The sequence below is a fragment of the Eschrichtius robustus genome, chromosome 11 (genome assembly GCF_028021215.1).
Source record: "Eschrichtius robustus isolate mEscRob2 chromosome 11, mEscRob2.pri, whole genome shotgun sequence".
Taxonomy (NCBI): domain Eukaryota; kingdom Metazoa; phylum Chordata; class Mammalia; order Artiodactyla; family Eschrichtiidae; genus Eschrichtius; species Eschrichtius robustus.
The window spans coordinates 36,818,114-36,839,574 of NC_090834.1; the positions used below are offsets into that span (position 1 = coordinate 36,818,114).

General features: G+C 34.0%; 1 protein-coding gene across 1 annotated transcript in view; it reads right to left on the reverse strand.

The window, feature by feature from the left end:
• Positions 1-21,461, reverse strand: part of CNTN5 (contactin 5) — a 1,372,019-nt gene that overhangs the window by 383,410 nt on the left and 967,148 nt on the right. Inside the window, exon 8 of the mRNA XM_068554615.1 lies at positions 4,143-4,346. Within this exon, the coding sequence (XP_068410716.1) occupies positions 4,143-4,346 (204 nt within the window). The remainder of the gene's footprint in view (positions 1-4,142; positions 4,347-21,461) is intronic.

Here is a 21,461-nt window from a genome sequence, read left to right on the forward strand (position 1 = left end):
AGCAATTTGGACTACTCAAGGCTTGGTCCTAAGCTCACTTCTCTTTCATACGCATTTCGTGGGCTTTCTTAACCACAATATTGGTTTTATTTATCATTTGCATTGTGATGACTCATGTTCATATTTCAACACTATTATTGAAACTATGAATTGTATTTATAGAGCAAAATTTTAAGAGAGATTACATCCAAACTGTATCACAATATTATTTACTTGTTATATTCAAAGTTTCACTTATGAAAATCACATCTAGTAGAGCACATATATCTACAAATAGCTTAAAAATCTGTAACAATATGATGTTGAATGATAATTATATAGTAATAACTGTTAACATCTATTTATTTTAAGCTTTTACAGTTAGTCTATGGGAAAGTTTAGAACACTTGGTTGCATTTGCAGGAGAGAATGTCAGAGTAAAAATGGAAGACAAAAGGACATAAAAGTCGTGTAAGAAAGGTAAAGGAAAAAGTAGGAATAAAACTATCACTTTAATAGAAAGTCAAGAATTATTTTCAAGAGTTAAAAGGATAGTAGAGATTTAAGCACATTGTCAAGGTTAAAAAGGAAAAAACAGGGGCTTGCCTGGTGGCTCAGTGGTTGAGAATCTGCCTGCCAATGCAGGGGACACGGGTTCGAGCCCTGGTCTGGGAAGATCCCACATGCCGCGGAGCAACTAGGCCCGTGAGCCACAATTACTGAGCCTGCGCGTCTGGAGCCTGTGCTCCGCAACAGGAGAGGCCGCGATAGTGAGAGGCCAGCGCACCGTGATGAAGAGTGGCCCCCGCTTGCCACAACTAGAGAAAGCCCTCGCACAGAAATGAAGACCCAACACAGCCAAAAATAAAATAAATAAATAAATTAAAAAAAAAAAAGGAAACAACAGAAAAATATTATTTAAATATAAAAGAGGGGAGGATAGAAGAAGCAGATGTACATCATATGAGTTATTGTCTAAACTTTATTAAACAAGAAGCACAGATATTTCCTAGCATTATATGAAAAACTCATGAAGAAAAATAGGAGAAATTAAAAAGTTAGCTTTAGGGAGTGGGATTGGATGGAAGGGAGGTGTGTGGGTTTGCTTTTTCTTTCCCCTTCTTATCAGCACTTATAAACCACTACATTCCTTTGATAAGGGTGTATTGCTATGATAAAAAGTAAAAATTAGTAGACAATCACCAAGAAAACAATAATCTCAGATAATTTACAGAAAGAAGAAATATGAATTTTCTAACTTCTCTCACAAAATCTTAAATAAGACTGTCATTGAATGATGTAATTGAAATTTAGCAGGTGTTTTCCACCTGTTTCTTTTTAACTTAAATGTTAACTTTAAAATAACAGTTTTATTTTACTTGTGTGCATTGCTTTATTGAGCCTTTCATATAGTACTGCACAAATAATGATTTTTTGAAAATATAGATGTTTGTAAAATAAAAATAAGTCAACAGTTTCAACTGCTTCAGTAAATTCAATTAACATGACTAAAAATATTTATTAGTTTAGTGACACAGTATTGGTTACATAAGGAACAATGACTAACAGTGTGATGTTCTGAAAAGGCCAGTGGGAATGAAAATCAGCAGTCAAGGATGGAGGGATTGGTTTTAATAGTAGGAGGGACGTAGAGTATCTCTACTGAAATTAAATAAGGGAAGAACAGTATGGATGAAGATGTATCAATAGTTAGATTTGAAATTCCACTAGTAGGAAAGTAAATTTGTTACTTAAATAGTTTTTGTAAAGCAGTGGGGAAGGAGGGAGGCTGTCCAGTTTGAGAAAAGCAAAGAAGATTCCAAAAACTTTTGGGACAGTTACAAATTAACCACCCACAGAAACTTACTAGGACTGAGTGGCAATATTGAAGTTGTTGATCATGAATCCCTGGCAGGTGTAACTCTCTAGCAGCTTTCAGATTCCAAGGCAGTCACAAATTAAGGGTATAGTGAGTTCATTAGGAGTTGGGTTTTGCCCAGGAAGAGCAATAGAATCAGAAGGGCAAAGGAGTTAAAATAGCAGCAAACAAATTACTCTAATTATTCTTGAAATGTTTGACTATAGAAGGTATAAGGCAAAGTTAAGTGATACATCTGGGCCATGAAATCAAAGAAGTGCAAGAGACTGTTGAACATGGGTCCTGAGCTTTTAAATCACCGGTGAAGGTGGTGTCAATTTTTGGATTCTTACTTTACATGTGCTCCTCTCCCTTGCGAAGGTCAATGTAACATTTAGGTTTGGTGCATGAAAAGAAAGCAGAATAGCCTACTCAACCTCAGGCACTATCTGAATGTACGGTATTATTACATAAATGGATGGTGTACATGGAACTAGTTATTGGCTAGTCAGCAAAATGTTAACAATTTTCAAACAAAGATGCTTCAAATTCTTGTAGAATTAATGAGAAAATACTCAGAAACTTTATGAAAATGGCTTATAGAAAATCACCTCAATTCTAAGCTATTAACTAGGTAAGTTTTCTAAATGCATATCTATTTTCCTTTATTCTTTTCACCCTATAGACATTCTTATATAATCTTGAAGTTTGCATAATATACACACAATCATAGCTTTAACTGTATTGTTGGAATACACAATGATAACACTTAAATCTCTTTCTCTAGCCCAGTCCTCTCTTGTGCATATTAGGAATATGTATCAGTAGCCTATTGCATATTTCCACATAGATTTCCCATGGATATCTTATCTCAACATAGCCAAAACTGAATTTGTCACATTCACCAATTTATCAATCTATTCTTTCATCTGTCTTATCTCTTTTCATGAAAAGAATCATCACCCATTCGGTGAACTATGTGAAAGCTTTCTCCTACTCCAGAGCCTCATGTTTAATCATCACATTCTGATAATTCTACCTTCTTAATATCCCAGGCATGTTTTCTACCCTTCAGTGCTATTACCACTGCTTTCGTTCTGTCCTTCCTCACCTCCTCACCTCTTGGCTGGTTAGTTTCAGTAGCCTCTAAATTGGTTTCCCATTTTTCATCCTTGTTTCCCATCTATTCCTCCATGCCATTACCTAGCAGTGCGACTTTTGGAGGTCCCTTCATCTCTTTCAAATTGGCTTCCTCATCTCTGCAATAGATATTGCATTTGTACTCTCTACTTGATAGGATTATAGGATTATTACTAATGTTTTATATATATATGTGTATATATATATTTATATATATTATATATATATATATATATATATATATATACACACATATATATATAAACTCTGGCTATACATTACTGCAGCATATATTCTAAAACTAAGCATATAAAAGACTAGTGTTGAAAAAGATTGTTTTTTAAGCTTCACAATCCATCAGGATTCTCGAGCTCACTTCTCAATAATACCTTCATAGCTTTTTTATTGCATGACAGAGCAAGCCATATATCATATACAACTGTAATATAGCACTTGACTTCTTTAATGCAATGCTTAACTGTAAATGTCTATAACTACAAATTGGGTGTTTAAATTTGAAGATACTTTGGATAGATGGCAATACCTATACTTATAGAATCATCATTTCTGGCTGAATTGCACTTAAAAGTTAAAGTTCCAACTGTTCCTATTATTGGAAAAGTAATAATAACAATTATAACTATACCATGAAGTATTAAAAGCTGAACATTCAATTTGAAGGTAGCTAAAATTAAAAAGTGATGAAAAATGAACCTGTAAAATACTTGCAATTCATACACATATGCTATATAGAGGCCCTAAAGAGCAAAAAAAAGAACTGTGGAATCTTTATTACAGTTCATCTTTTTGTAATCCCTCGCCCTTTTTGGCATTAGGGTAGTGTTAAGGTTAATATTTCTTAGCTATAGACCATCACTTTCCTATGTCAAAAATTTTATTCTAAGATATATGCATGATCTTAGACTAAAAGTGTAGAGTTTCTAAATATGCCAAATGCCTTTTTATTTTATTTGTGCTAGGTTTAAGTGCTTAGAAGAACACTAATACATCTTTTTTTTAGGTCTTTTTGTATTGAAGTACAGTTGATTTACAATATTGTATTAGTTTCAGATGTACAGCATAGTGATTCAGTATTTTTGCAGATTATACTCAATTTTTCACATTAGAGGTGGCTGACCATTTCAATCCAGTCCATGGAACTTACCATCATTACGGAGAGTGAGTGGTGTTGGAGGACTAAGTACTCGAGCGTTTGTCACTGTGTTTTTCACCAGACAAATATAGCTGCCAACATCTGATGTTTGGACTTTAGAAATATAAAGGTTGCCTGTCTCCTGGGAAATGAACCGCCGGCTGTCTTCCGCCACAAAGGAAGGGAACTCGTTAAATACCCAGCTATAGACGATCTCTGAAAATACACAAAATTCAATTGTTGAAAGACAGATTATTTTACTAACAAACTCAAACAACAAAGCTTTTACTAAGTATTAGATAGGTTGCAAGATCATCCGTATTTGATCCAGATGTCTATATCATTTTGTATTTTATGTTCAAAGAACTGTTGCTCTTAATGACTACATGAAGATCTGAAATATTTCTTAAGGATGCTCAGCCTTTATCTATTCATCCATGCACTCATTCATTCAGTTCTAATGTGTGTTGAATGTGTTTTAGATGCCTGGCAATATGATAGCACTGAAATTAAAAAGATGAGAGAGACAGTTTCCCATTCTCAAAGATCGGTCTAATGGCAAAGATTTACCCAAACCTATGAAACAATGTGGAATAAAGAAATGGAGATGTATACTCTACTGTAAAGAAGACAATGGAGAAGGGCACTTAAACCATCATGTTAATCAGCAAAAATTTCTTAAATTAAGAGATGCCTGAGCTACATTCATGTATTCATTTGTTCAACAAATACTAGTTGTGGGTCTTGATGGGCCAGGAATGCTCTAAGTGGAAAAAAAAAGTCTGTGCTCTCATAGAGTTTCCATTATAGTGGAAACAAGTATTTGTCAAGTGGTAATAAGTGCTGTGAAGAAAACTAAAGCATGTAAGAGAGCTAGAGAGTGGCAGGGGTGAGAAAGATGCGTGAATTTATATGTTAAAAACTCTCTCTGACTACTGGTTAGAGATGAGGCAGCGTGAGGACAAAGCAGGGACCAGGGGAAGGGGAAGCAGAAAAATAATGTCCCCTAGTCTAAGCAGCTATTTTCAAAATAGCCATGAAATATATAAATGATTTGCACTAGAATGGTAGTTATTGGCAGTGACAGTAGTGGTGAAGTGATGAGAAGTGACTGGTTCTAGTAAAAATGTGATAGTGGAGCTGACCAGAATTGCTGATGGATTGATTATGAAATGTGAAAAGGAAAAAAAAATGAGTCAAGGAGTAAGGTTTTGGGCCACCACAGTTTTGTGTTATTAGAGTGAAAAATCCAAGAAAGGGAGTAGTAAAAGAAGAGGTTAGAGAAAGTGGAAATTAACCCAAATTACTAAACACAAATTAACATGGTCTGTATGTTGTATTAAGGAGCTTGTGCTCTATCCTGGATGTTTTCTAGTAAAGGGTTGACATAAAGATGTACATTAGTAGGGTATTCTGGTGATTCTGCAAAGGTTGGATTTAAGTAAGCGCAAGTTGCAAGAGGGAAAAATAGGCTGATATTGCATACTGAAGGTAAGAGCTGGAGAAATCTGAATCAGAACCTAATCATAGCAATGAGAAGAAGGATATTGGCCCAAGAAATATACAGGGAGTAAGACAAATGAAGAGACAAATAGTCCAGGAACACTTTCATTATCTCCCTTGAATGACTGGGAAGAGGATGACACGTGAAGTTCAGGATGAAAATAAATGAAGTCAAACTGGTTTAAGGAGAAAGATCATTGGTTCACTTTCAGGACATTTTGAGTTTGAGGCAAATTTATGTAAGTAGTTCCAGCAATTGGTAAATATGTGTTTGAAGTCCATGAGAGGAAATCTGTGGTTGGGAGTTGAGGGTATGTTGGTGTAACTGAATCATGTAAGTAGATGAGAATAGATACAGTGAGAAGATAGTTCTTTGGAAAGCACAAACATCTAAATAAAGGAAGGAAAATGTTCAAAAGGTAAGAGAGAAGGGACCATTGGAAATATTCAAGGGGAATAAAGAAAATGCAGTGTCATAGAGGCCAGTGGCTTAACAATTTCAAGAGGGTTAAATAATGCCAAATAAAGCAAAAAGGACTTAATGGGAATATTTATAAATGTAACAAAGGGAAAAGTTACTTAAGATTGACATGTGGTATGTCACTGAATAGCAGTTTCAGTAGATGACTGAAAATCAAAACCAGCTTGCAATTGAGTTAATAGAATATGAGAAATTGAAGGAATTATGTGTAGGCCAATAGCATTAAAACCTCAATAGACATTAGAATTACCTATGTTATGGCTAAAAGAGCAGATTCTAAGGTCCCCTTTCCACAGAGTCATTTGTTTAGTAACACTTATTACTTGAATTTTTATAAAGCTCAAATGTGATTCTAATCTACAGTGAGGCTTGGGAAGCCCTGTTTTATGCCTTTGTTTTCTTCCTTTCTCTCTTTCTTTCTCTCTCTCTCCTCCTCCCTCTCTCCCTCCTTCTCTTCCTTCTTTCCTTCCCTTAAATATATGAGTTCTTCTAATTGTTTTTTTTTTTAACATCTTTATTGGAGTATAATTGCTTTACAATGGTGTGTTAGTTTCTGCTGTATAACAAAGTGAATCAGTTATACATATACAATATGTTCCCATATCTCTTCCCTCTTGCATCTCCCTCCCTCCCACCCTCCCTATCCCACCCCTCTAGGTGGTCACAAAGCACCGAGCTGATCTCCCTGTGCTATGTGGCTGCTTCCCACTAGCTATGTATTTTACGTATGGTAGTGTATATATGTCCATGCCACTCTCTCACTTTGCCACATCTTACCCTTCCTAATGAGAGTTTCATTTGTTGCTCAAACATCACTCAGGCATTTTTATATTTTTGCAGTTTATTTTAGGTTTGGTTTTACTGGAGTTACCGCAATTTTTGTTTTGTATTATTAGAAATTTGGAGTAAAAGAAAGCAACAAACAATCACATTAAAGACTATCATTAATTGAAATACCAGTTTTGTTATACTGATAGTGTTTGTTGAGTCAATGTTTTGTAAAATATTTTAGAATAAGAAGAAAGTATTTACACAAAATTGGCATTTTCTCAAATTTTACAGGTAAGTGTGTATTTGGGGGTTCAAAAATGCTTATTTAGCTTTTAAAATAAGTTTACATAGCAAAGCATTTCATAATTCTAAGAAGAATGAAAAAGTAGAAATAGTACATAATAGAAAAGCTGACAGTCTGAATTTGAATTGGATTTTCTACCTCTGCCAAAAATGCATATATTGAACAGGGCTTAATCTCTTTTAAAATCACTGTTTACTTTCTCCTATATGGTGTTTCATTCTCTATCAGCATTTATTTAAAATTCTTTTCAAACTTTACTCTCATAAAAAACAAGCATTCGTTATACTCTTAGTATGTCAGAGTGTGAGGATTATAAGATGATTCACAATTGGCTTTGGAGTCATAGTCTTTAGTCTCATATAACACTTTGTTTCATACCAATTGTGCTTGGCCTTAAAAATATTTTAAGGTAAGCTGATATATTAAGTACTAAAATCTTAATATTATTATTCATTATCAGAAGCATACTGAGACTGTTTGGGTAATTGTGATTTTCCCATTCTTCTAAGGTTCTTTTTTAATAGTATGTTTAGCTAAGACAATTTAAAATGTTTTAGAAGTTCTTGATATGATTCTTCAGTGAGTACTCCCCAAAGTTTTTATGTTAAATTTCTCTAGTACATTTTTATATTGTGTTGTAACATACATTTTGCCTACAAACCCATGTGCTGTGTTGGCTTGAGGTTTTGGTTTCTTTTTTTTTTTTTTTTAAGTTTTTTGGTCGCACGGCACAGCATGTGGGATCCTAGTTCCCTGACCAGGGACCAAACCCACCCTCCATGCATTGGAAGTGCGGAGTCTTAACCACTGGACCACCAGGTAAGTCCCCAAGGTTTTGGTTTCTTATGGGAGATTTTTTTATCTTTCTCCCTGAGTCAGTGAGAGCCATTCAAGTTCGCTGAGAGAATAACCCATTAAGACCCTGGCTGTTGCAGACATGTTATTCTAACTTCCCCTCTCAAGCAGACCCAAAGACTTGTCCTTTATACCAGCATAAATAGTCATCCTTAAGCTCCTAGACACGATGGATGTAGCAATTGATTTGTTCACCACCCAATTAATAATGCAACTCTCCCAGGGAACCTAGTTTCTTTATCCTTGTCAGCTATAAAAAGGAAAACCTAAAAATCAGAACCTTCCCTATTTTTAATATATGCTCAATTTCATGGTTTATAGTAAAATTTTCACCTAATGGGCTGTACTTACCAAAATCCCTGGTCTTATCCCTTTTTGGTTATTCCTGTAATGTGAGATTTAATGTTATACCTGTCAAATAGCTATAATTATAATTTGTTCTTTATTATACAAGGGTAACTTTTTAGTTTGTTTTTTAAATAATTTAAGTTTTGTACTGTAGTTTGATATATTTTTTTGTTAATATTTACTGGATGCTGCTTAATAGAGTGTATGTCATAAGCATTTTAATATTTACTAATTGCTTTGTAATCATTTTTGTTTTTACAATTCCATTAACCATTATGACTCCTTTGCCTCCTATTTTGGTGAATTAATTGATATGAAGATACTTGAATAGTGGAATTTAGTAAGTTACTGGCCGAAACAGTACTGCTTTAAAAATTGGTACTACGATTATTTTGTTTATATAAAATTTTTAGCTGATGGCTAGCTACCATTCTGAGTTTTAGAATTAATGACATCATGAAGGAAATTTTAGAGAATTGTACCATTAATTATCCATTACTACTAAGCCTAAGGGGATACAACCTGAAATTAGAAGGCAATATTTTTTTACATTGCTGATTTATATCTGCATTGTGATAGAAAATGTCACTATTAGCCACATTAAGTACTCTTGGCAGGGTAGAGACTAAATCTACTGTCTTCACCACCATATCCTTAGACCCCAGCTGGATGCCTGGTGTGTGGTTGCTTAATACATATTTGATGAAAAAATAAATAGAATAAAATATCTATATATGTATTTTTATAAATCTTTCTAAATTTAAGAATGAGTAGATTTTTTTCACTTTAAAGTTCTCATTGAAAATTTTCTCAGCTCTGCATGAACTTATTTTGGCCTTTAGAATATGAATCTAAGATTATGTTTGTAGCTGAGCTAAAAACAGGCATTGAGAAGTAATGCAGGCAGCTTTAAGAATCTGGAATGTACTGTCAATGGACAAAAGAGAAAGGGTCATGCTTACAAAGTTACTATGAAGTATTTTGTGATTTATTCTACTAGGTAAATTGGACAGAGGTTGAGGGGGGCATTAAATTAAATGTGATCCAATCTTCCTCTCAGGTTAACAGCTTCCATGGTGGTCAGTCATTTAGCCTCTGCTTGAACATGTCACTGACACTGTTGAGGAAGCTGATTTGGCAGCTCAGGTTATTAAACAGATCATATATAAAGATTATTTTGGCTGCTGGTTTTAGGATGGAGACTGAGATCAAGACAACTGGGAGTATCAACAAGTAGGTAGTGATACATTTTTATATGCAAAGCACTGTTTAGGGTATTATGGAGATGTAAGGTGGGGCTGGGAAAGGAACTAACTTGAGAGCTTACTATGAGTCACACACTTTGCACATTTTCCCACTTCTCCCAGCCACACACATACACAGAGATTAGAAGGCAACATTGTGAGTGAATAAGACCATGGACTTCGGAATCATAAAGACCAGAGTTCCAGAGATGGCTGCATGATCCACTGACCTATGTACCTTTGGCAAACTATTTACCTTAGTCTACTCATCTGTAAAACACAATTAATGGAGGAAATTGTAGGTTAAATGAGATATTACATGAAAGGTTAGTATTACAGAACTTGATGTAGTTATTACCATCATTACACTCATCTTCAACATTAAAGGTCTGAGGCACAAACAGGTGAACCAGTGGAAAACCATAGCTAATAACTTTCAGAGGAAAAATTCCAACTTGTCTGATTCACTCTAAGCCTGTGTTTTATCATTGTATTATTCTGCTTTGATTATTATATTCTAATCTTGCTGAACCTCAATTTCAATATCCTTAAAATGGAATAGTAATATCTACATGATATGATTGTGCTGAGGATTATATATGCCACTTAAATGAGAGTGTTCAACATGCAGAAACTGTTCAGTAAGGATAGCTATTGGCTTAGGATAAATTACCTAATATATTGCAGTAGTATTTGGTACAATGCAGATTCATCTTGAACCTTGTACAGTTGGGTTTAATTTTTACACGTGTCAAAAATTTCACCTCTAAAACAGCCAGAAGCAAGGATCTTGAGAGTAACAACAGAGTAAAGCTGTCTAACTGACACTTGGTTAGCACCGGGAGAATCAAGATGTTTTAAAAGATGTTGTGAAGAATGCAAAAGAGGACATTTGTGTGTTTTAAAAATCAAATTACCTTAATACAAAGGCAGGCTGTATTATTACATTAAATTTCAGTTATCTTGGTTGACCAAAAAGTACTAATTCTTCTTTTTATAGGTTTTTGAGACATGTATTTTCATATGTTTATTACCTAGAGTCAGAAACAACAGAGTTCTGCTTAAAAATTATAATATGTCACTGAGACAAAATAAAATTTTATGTGCCTATAATTCAAAACACCTTTAGCAAAACAAAAGACAAAGAAAAGAATATTTATAATAGAAACAGTAGTAAACTGGCATTCTCTCATGATCCACAACTCAAATGACTCCAAGTAAGTGAATTCCAAGTTCTAGAGTTCAAGTGATTATACCAACTGAGTGACAGTATCTATTTTTATTTTCCTTGTGGAATGTTTCACACTACAGAGGACTTTTTTTTTATCCCAGGAGCCCTGTGTCTAGATGTAAAGGTCATTGCTAGCTCTTCTCAAAATGCAACCTAAATTTCTTGCTCTGCTAATGGGTTCTAAAATTATTTTTATTGAATTGCAAACTTCATCAAGTCAGAGACCAGCATTTTCTCAGCAGGGTGTGATGGTCCATGGCACAATTTCACCTTAGGCTTCGAACTTTGCATTAAAAAGCATTCACGTTACACTTCTGACAATTCCTTGTTAAAATACACAGATCTCAGCGCTTAATGAACAACAGAATATCTGTTTCCTAGAATCTTGCCAAGAATTATGACCTGGCATTTTGTGCCTATCAAAATTATGAAGAGCTTAGCTGAAAGAAAAGATGCATGGAGAATTACTGGAAGACTGTGTAGTTAATCAATTAGATATGACCAAGGCAATCTAAAAGTTTATCCTCATTAAATCAAAACATTAGACAGCTTAATGATAACAACAACAGTAACAGTGAACATTTTATGGTCTTAGGTCAGTTTCCTAGAAACAGAGTCTGAGAAGGGGATTCTTTTGAATGTGATTTATTGACAGTGTTCCCAGGAGAAGGAATAAGGGAAGCAGGATTGGGTAAGGAAAAAAACAAAAAACAAAAACTAAGCAAAGGTGTGGTCCCCTCCAGAGATTGGTTTAAGACTAATCCCACTTAGGGCTCTGGAATACAAATTTCACGTAGACTTGGTAAGTCAACAGAAGGTAAAGAGAACCAGTCTTTTATACTCACCTCCCCTGTATCAGTTGGTTATTGTCTACCAGGTGGGGGAAGTGAGGTGCAATTAGGGCAGGGAGCATGATTTCCTAGGTAAGGAAAACTCTGGAGAAGGTGCAGCTGCCAGATGGGTGCATTAACCAGATGAGAGAGAACTGGGTGTAACACCAGTAGGATCTAGTAAACGTCTATAGCACTTAATGGGTTCCAGACAGTGCGTTCTACTTATATTACCTTACTTAATCTTTACAGGGATAAGTAACTCCATTTTATGAATGAGGGAACTAAGATACAAAGATTAAAAACTTGACCAAGAAGCCTTGCTGAGCACAGATCTCTATTTGAAAAAAGAAAAATCTGATTAATAGTTATTTCAAGTATCTATTAGATTTAGTTATGTATATTATGGGGTCTAATTTTGCCAATTAAAACTTTGATGCTTCAAATAACAACTAATCAGAGCAGTGTCTAAATCCCACTCACCAGACAAAAGCAGGTTTCTAGATATTCCTATTCACTACTGAGTCGCAATTTAATTAAACTGTGGTCACAGCGCCTTAAGTATGTAAAAAGGTAAGAATGTGTCCTGCTAGCATAGAAACCTACTGTAAAATGGAAGGACAGTGTGCCTTACATGCAGATGTTCATAGGAATAAAAGCAATATTATTGTACAATTGCCAACAAGGATATTTATTCCTGCTCCTCTCTTACATTAAGACAGAGTTTTCCAAATATTTAACCAAAAAAAGAAAAAAAAAAAATCCCATACATAAATAATCCAATATTTTCTGGAATTAACAGGAGTCCACAAGATGGCAGTGCTTGATGAGTAGAAAGCATTAATCTTGGGCAATATTCCAAAGGGAGGCAAATGGAAATCTTGATTAGTAAAAAAAAGTTTACTCATTTTTCTGTGTTTTATTTAGTAAAATGTCTTTTATCCAAAAGGTATTTGTCATTTGTACATAAAATAAAATAAATAAAATTTAATTTAGCTATAGGCATTGAAAGCAAAAGAAAATTCATAAAGTACATATTCAAAACACTCAACATTTTTCATTGACAGTGAATTTTTAAGAGATATCTTTACTTCTTTTAATTTCATGCTATGCAAATTTTATAGTTAAATTTGAAGATTTATTGCAGGATAAATAATACCAGGAAACAAATATGAGTTTAATGTTGACATTGTTGAAATACTATACCTAATAAATACTTATGATTAGATAGTGTCATAGTATCTTTATGAGAACACTAGGGTGCTGGCCTATATGGGGCCATTCCAATTTTAATAACTTTGAAATACCATACTCTTGTTTTTACTTATCCCCTTTGGCTTTCTTTTCCAATTGTACTTTTGTCAAAGAGTAGTTCATCAGTTTATTCAATATCTTTATTTCTGAGAGTGAGTCCTCTCCAGTAATACTGATATTTTGAGGATCTTAAAAACTAAAGAGTATAAACTGTATAAACATATTACCGATGTAAAATGTTATCTTGATTCAGTAAGTTTCCTGTTATCTGGATCTAGGTTTCTGCATCTCAGCACTATTGGTATTTGAGGCCAGATAATTTTTGTGAGAGACAGTCCTGTGCATTGTAGGATGCTCATTAGCATCCCTGACCTCTACCCTGTTCCCACTAGTTGCCAATAGCATCTTGTCCCTCTCCACTGCCTGTCCCCACTCCAGTTATGATGATGAAGAATGTTTCTAGACATTGCCAAATGTCCCTTGTGTGGGAAAGCATTCCTGTTTGTGAAGCACTGCTCTAGATTCATCTAGAAGTGATGTATTCTGATAACCAACCATTTGAGTTATTTGGTAATTATTGTATTTAGTTCTATTTCATTTTATAAATTATTAGATAGATAGATAGATAGATAGATGAAAGCTAGCTCCTTTAATTTCAGTTTTCTTTTCATTTTTAAGGACAGATTACTATGCCTCCTTCATGATTTTAGTTCTACAATATACATATGTAGACTAGGTAATCAGCACAGTTTGCTGAATTGAATTAGAATTAGGAAACAATCATATCCATAGCACAGAACGATGAGAAACTATTGTTTACTTTTGATTGAATATATCAAAACACATCAAAAATTTTGTTACTGTTCCAGGCTATTTTTTCCCTATTAACTGTCAAAATAATTGAAAAAAATGTCAAAGACTGGGTTGACTACATATTGACTCAATGACACAATATAGACACTATCAGATTGTCATTTTTCTATTCCTTATATAAAAGGTAGAAGGGTCTAGAAGGAAGTTCAGTTTCATAAGCAGTCCAGTTGTTTGATTCTGCATTAATAATTCACCTTGCAAGCATACAGACTTGTAAGTTGTGTGTGAAATCTGAAACAATGCATTTAATTTATTTCTTTTTACTCAGTCATTAGAGATTACTTTTCCCCCACATTCAAAAAATAATGAAATATGTATTTCCAGAACTTATTTGATTGTATTAAAAATGAAGCCCATATAAATTAATTCAAGATAATGGAAACAAAATGCAAATTTATAGTAGAAATAATATAAAAGGAGGAAAGAGTTTGCATGAATATTTAAGGTACATGGGGTCTGAACTAATCAGAGAAGAAAGGAATAGGTTTCTTATATTAGAGAAATTTTCAGATTATTAAATCACTGTTTTAAGGCATTTTATTGGCATGACTCATAAGATTCCATATTTTTTACATTTTTTTGAATATAGAAATTACTGTAGAAATTCTGGATGGCTGGTAAATCAGTTCAGTTGAAAGTAGTCTACTCAAGGCAAAGCTACACAAATGTCTGTGTTTACCAGGGGTAATAAATCCTAAGAACTCACAATCTAGAGTGAGTCAAATCAAGTACACACTAACTCAGAGACAAGACAGATCTTTTCTTTCACCTAGATTTCTAGTTTTTGATTGTTTAAGCCTTGCCTTCACCATTTATTCTCTGTGTAACCTTGGGCAAGTTACCAAATATTCCTCAGTCTCTATTGTCCTCTTTTGAAAATGGAGGTATACGTCCTTTCGTATTATTTTGTAAAGATTAAATAGAAGTAATTTAAGCAAAGTACATAGCTTCATGCTTGGTGTCTAGAAAACATTTACTAAATGAAATTATGTTATTAATTCAGAATGTCTTTTAGCTAAAGAAGATTTTTGAGACAGGACACATCTATATACAAGGACAAAAATTCCAAGGTTATCCTAACTCACTTGGTATTGAATTAATAACCTATTTTTTTCCCATCTGGCCTGGCTTAAAATAATTCAGGGATTACTCCCCAAGGAGACACAAGATCCTATTGTTGCAAAGAATGAAATTTTCTCTTAAATGTCACATAGTAAGTGTTTTAGTACCTATAAATATATTAAGCACTTACTATGTGCCAGGCATTTTGCTAACCATTCTCTATTATTTGTAATAATATTATTGGTTATCTCAGTTTTATAGAATTGAAACTGAGAATTGATAAAATTAGTTTGTTTGTTTGTTTGTCTTGTACAAGACAGACAGAAAGGGATATAGTTCCAACTAGAATCTTAGGAAGTAACTGAAACTGTGAAGACTTGTCTTAATATCGGGAGCCCCTCGGCCTACGTGAGAGCAGTTTTGCAAGCTCTAATTATTAGCACAGAAACTATATTAGCACAAATCACACCCCCTCCTCCATAAAATCATTCAAAATCTGAGTTCTTTGTTGATTTCTTTTCAATACCATCCTTAGAAAAGGGTGACAATATTTATTTTAAAAGCTTTAGAGACCAATTGCATGATACCAGCTTACCCAAAGCAGAAAGCAAAATTCTACATCTTTAACAATAGGTTTTTGGAAATTTTCATTTTTTTTTTATTAAACACAAGGAAAGATATAAAATGAACGGTGTGTATTTTCAGTGCAGGCTAAACCTTCTGCAGTTTACTGCTGCCTGGTTCAATTTCTAGATTAAAGACATTCGATTAAACTTCAGACTGAAGCACTGTAACATTTAGGAGTATCAGTTTCCATTGAAAAAACTGTGCTGCTATTATAGCATTTTCCTATCTTCCTGACCTGTTTGTCAAGCTTCAGACTGCAGCTGCACACAGGCTTAGAAAGAGCTTGCTTTTCCTAAGGGAAAAGCAAAGTTCTCAAGTACATTAAAAAAAAAAAAAAAATAGCCCACAGTTTTCCTTTGTCTTTTCCCCTTCTGTCTTTCTCTTGTGTCCAATAGAGAGCCGCTGAAATGGCACCCAGAATGATCCTTGTTGACATAACCTGGATCACAGCCCAGGAACATACATCCCTGAAGCACAGCCCTGTCACTGCCGGCCTGTTCTGCCTACATCGGTACTGTGTTAATTGGGCGAGGTCAGCCAGTTCTCTCTCTCTCCAGGCTTTCATTCTCCCCAAGGGAAAGAACAGTTCCAATGAATGATCTGCCATGTCTAAGGGCACGCATTTTCGAGGCTTGTTAGCTTAATGCCTCTTTGCAATATGTAAGAATAGCGTAAGACAAACCATTTATATCAGTAACCTCCAGACCAGCTTTACAGAACAATTTTGGCACTGCAGCTCTTAGCAGCTGACTTGTCCTCTCCCCATCATACATGGGCATATTCTAATTAGAGTCACACTGCTTATTATATTTTTATGGGTCTTAGGGAATTCTCCTTAATAAGAAACTAAAAAAAAAAATTGAAAAGTTTATCTTAAATACACAAATAAATTTAGAAAAATCATAGAACTAGCTAAATAATTCTTTTACCCTTTTCTCCTCATCTACAAAATAAAATAATAATATAAAGACCTATTTTATAGGTATTGTTTTAATTTGATTAATCCATGCATGAGCTTAGCCTTGTGCCTCTTATGCAGTAAGAATTCTATAAATATTGTTTTCTTTTGCTTGTTTTTAATGAAGGAGTAGTTTTCTACATTTCTCCGCCTAACGTGTGCTTAATGTTTAAGGAGAACCCCACACTTAAGACAATGGACTTCTATCCCAGCCTAGGCTGCTTTGGTTATTTACATGGTGAGACAACAATGACAGCAGTGCTTGAGATTTTACTTTCTTCATTTCCTTAGTCACATCTGGCTGTTGATCCATAGAGACTACCATCCTCCATATTCCCTGACCCTGGCTGGGATGCCAGCCTACCAGTGGGCTAGAGAGAGATAAGGCTGTGAGATCTGATATTGTTTGGACTTTTTAACAAGGTTCACATATAACCCTTTCACTGTTAACAGGAGAGTCTGGATTTCTTCTCATCTAGTCCAAAAATGTTATTTGCAGCTAAGCACCTAGCAGCAGGCAGTGTCCTTTTGAAGAAAGGAAAAAGAAAAGTTGAAGGCATTCAAAGGACTAATTAGATAATGCTTGCCTAGTTCCTATTACTCTCTGAAGAAAAAAAAAAAAGAAAACTAGATATAGTCTTAGAACTTTACTAAACGGAAACTGACAATATGTTTGCTTAGGCAACATGCTAACCGTATTTTAAGTGAATCAGGCAATGGGAGAATGTTTATTTCCTCACCCCCTGCTATTTCTCATCCTTGGTAAAGATTTTTTTTTTTTTTAACCTCTGCAAATGTGTTCAGCAGGAGGTAAAATTAATGACTGTGCCTCTGAACAGTGAAGAGAGACTGGAGCTGTGAAGTTGGAGCCCTTCTACTTTGTAAAGTGTCTTTCTTGAAATGGGTTTGATGGAGGAATAGGAATCTTTATTCCTGTTAGAAGGACAAAATGAAACTAGAGAAAGGCAGTCAGAACACATGTGAGGGAAAGGCAATGAATGCCCTTTACAGAACTAGGAGAGAACTGGGTTCCAGCCAGGCAGGATGAAAGAGGGGCCAGGGAATATAGCTGTTCCTCCTTCTCCACACAGGACCTACTCTGTAGAGGCCTAACGAAGACCAACAATTTGAAGTTCAGAGGTTTGGCAAAGAGTAATACTAAATAGAACTCAAGTGGACTAAGGAGAGAGCTTTACAACTCGTGCAGGGGTGACTAGATGAAGCTAATTTACATTGTTGCAGTATTTTTGGAGAGCATTTTGACAATACTTGTCAACCACCTTACTGCCGATTCTCTCACAAGAAAATTCCATCTCTTGGAATTTAGCATAAAGAAAAAATTTAGAATATATGCAGATATCTATAAGTGTTAATGGCAAGGCTATTTACAGCAAAAATAAATATTTTTTAAAAGCTCAAATGTCAAACATCAGGGTAGAGGTTAAATGAATTATTTTTTGAAATACTGTGCAGCTATTAAAATAAAAATGGAGATTAGACATGCCATGATGTTTCCAGTATATTGCTTATTAAAAAATCGAATCTCTAATGCCCTAAGTCATGTACTGTATATAAAGAATTAACTTCTATCCTGTTCATTTAGAATGATACTAGCTATGTACTATCCTTGAAAGAACTGAGAAAACAGTTCATTCAAATCATCTTCTGCAGAGTTTAATTTCCTTGTGGAACCCTGATTGAAAAAGGCTAGCTTTAATACACTACTTCCAGGTCACATTTTTTTATAAACTCTAAAGAATATCAGGAAGTTGTTGATCTGTTAATCTCCTTATATCTTATAAAATAAATTATAAAGATACTGATATAGATATAAATATAGATATATATGAAGATAAATATGGGTTGGAGATGTAGTTTTTCCTTCTTGATATTATGACTTTTGCAACATAAACATTTGTATGTTTTCAGGATTTACAACCTTTACATTATTTATCCTTAGTTTATTTTTCAATTTCATCATAGGTTATGTCAGTTTTCTTTGAACCATTATTTCATCTACTTCTTTGAAAGGAATGGAGGTAGGGAGGAAAGTGCTAATAATAATTTAGATAATGTTTACATGGGACAAATATAAATTCTGATGTTTTATGTCATGTATGCATGGTGCTCTAATGTAAATTGGGATTTTTACTAATTATCAATTGGTATTCAAACTGAAAGATACGCACATATCTGAAATATGTGCAGCTGGTTAAAATTTCACATGATTCTGTCTGGAGACTGCATAGATATAGCTAAAACACTCTGGGTTCTTCAGATTCTTCAAAAGATTCTTCAAGTAAAAGAAAGAAAAAGAAATACAACCACTGTTATTTTTATAATCATTTCAGTGGCATCACATTAGTGATCTTCTATTTTTTTTACAGACATGGAAAGGAATCTTAACTCTGAAAGGAAGCAAATATGTGTGTTATAAAGACTCCATATTTACAGAAAAGACAAATGTATTTATCATTCCAAAAGGAAAGAAACAATAGATACTAACATTAAAATTATGTACAAATTTTCATAGAATGATAGCAATATAACAAGAATAGGAACAAGATTTTCATACAGCTACATATATATACATGCTAAAAGCAAGTTACATTCCTGGAGAAAATGAAGATTATGTATGTACCTGTAATATAAAAATTTTAAAAATCACACGAGGACATATATTCTTCACTCAAAGATTTATACTCCAATGCTCACAGCAGATTCATTCATAATAGCCTAAGTTTGAGAACAGCCACCATCATCAACTGGTGAATGGATAAGCAAACTGTGATACATCGAAACCATGCAATACTATTCAGCAATCAAAAGGAACTAGCTACTAACTCAGTAACATGTATGGACCTCAGAAACATTATGCTAAGTGAAAGGAGCCAGGCTTATAGAAAACACACTGCATGATTTCCTTTAAAAGAATTTCTGGAGAAGACGACATTTAAGTATATAAGGTAGACATTAGTGGATGCTAGGGATGGGCATTGGGGGAGGAAAGTGATTGGAAAGAGGCATTAGGGAACTTCCTGTGATAATGGAAATGTTCTATGTCATGATTATGACTGTGTTTATATGACTCTACTCTCTTGTCACAAAGCTCATTGAATTGTACACTTAAAAATGCTAATTTTCATTATATGTGAAGCTAATTTAAAATCATCTATATTTAATAAGTGATATAACATAAACAGAAAAAGTATTAATGACTAAAATGTTAATTTTCCAATTTAGAGCATTATTTAAATTCCTAGATGAAGATAACATTTTCTATTTATTTCTATTCCTCTGCAGTAAGATTTATGTTGTGTGATTAAATAACTATATCACTACATTTAGTTCCTTGAAAATAAAAATTTTTTTTAATCATTCTTTATGAATGATCTTTTATCTTCTGAAAAATATAGAAATGAGCTATTTAAGATGGGTTTCTTGGACAACCTTATAAGTTGTTTTAATAAGATTAATTAGCAGTATTTATTGAGCAGCTGATACATTCAGGACTGTGTTAGCAGATTATAAAAGATACAAAGATTCAAGGACTACCTACATCAAGTAGAAAAGTTAAAATGTCAGAAATGACTGTCACGCAGTGGAATACGTGATAAGAATTAGACTAGAGAAGGAAACTTGTTTGTAGGCACTTAGGAAAGCTGATAAGGGAGTGGGAGTAGAGAAGGATGATTCGTTTCTTAGTTGATCAGAAGAAGATAAAGTGAGGGAGGCATCATCATCAGAATCACTATTATGGAATATTTGCTATTTATCAGTTACGAGGTTAAGCACTTTACTTGCGTCATCTCATTGCATCTTTTCATCTACCATATACATGTAGAATTTTGAAAATAGGAATTAGAATAAAGCAAGTTGTATTACTTTGCCAAAGTCACACCGTTGGTAAATGACAGAGTTGAGTCTTTCTGATCCCAGAGTGCAAAAGTTAAAAAGAAAAAAAAAGGCCTAGGAAGAGAATTTTCATTTAGATCAGGGATTGGCATACTCCAGCCCACAGGCCATATCTGATTTGTCACCTGATTCTTTATGGACTGTGAGATAGAAATGGATTTTATGTATTTAAATCATTGAAAAAAATTGAAAAGATCAATGAAAAGCATATAGAAATCAAATGCTAGTGTCCATAAATAAAGCTATATTACAACAGAGCTACCCTCATTCGTTTTTTGCATGGTCAATGGGTACTTTTATGCTACGGGACAGAATTTACTGGCTGTGACATAGGCTATATGACCCAGAAAGACAAAAATATTTACTATTTGGCTATTTACAGAAAAAGTTTGCTGACCTTAGATTGAGAGGAATTTAAGTTTGGTGAGATAATGCTTAGGTAAGTAAGCTAAATTCAATGCAAGTAGGAAGATTTCTCAGAGTAGGAAGCAAAGAACTGGACTATGGCATTGTTGACTCTATTATTTTCTGTGATGATCAATTTTCATTTTAAAGCCAGCACCTGTTATTTACTTTCCTTGGCTTTTCTGTTTTGAATTACTGTGATTGCTGTCTGTTTCTCTCAAAGATCCATGGTACTATTTAATTACTTGAAAAGAAGTTTGGGAAAAGTAATACCAAAATATTACTTTAAAATATTATATTGGATCAGAGCTCTTTGTATTCCTATTTTCAAGGGTTGAAACTGAGGCTAAGATAAGTTGTATTTCTTGCCCTGTAAACCAACATTCTAGTTATGGTATAGTGAGGATCCACACTCAACTACATGACTCCATTATGCATGTTTTTCTTTTTATCATCTTTATTGGGTCAGAGTCAATGAGAAAATATTGTTTCTTTGGTATATCAAAGCATATGAGAGGAAAGAAGTATTAAATTTTTCAAAAAAATGAGGACTTTTAATTTGTAAGCTCATCAATTCAGTCTAACTTGGCTGCATTTTACCACATTAATTTGACTCGTTCAACTGCCTTGCCCAAATCAAATTGGGGATTTATATCAGCACAACATGAAA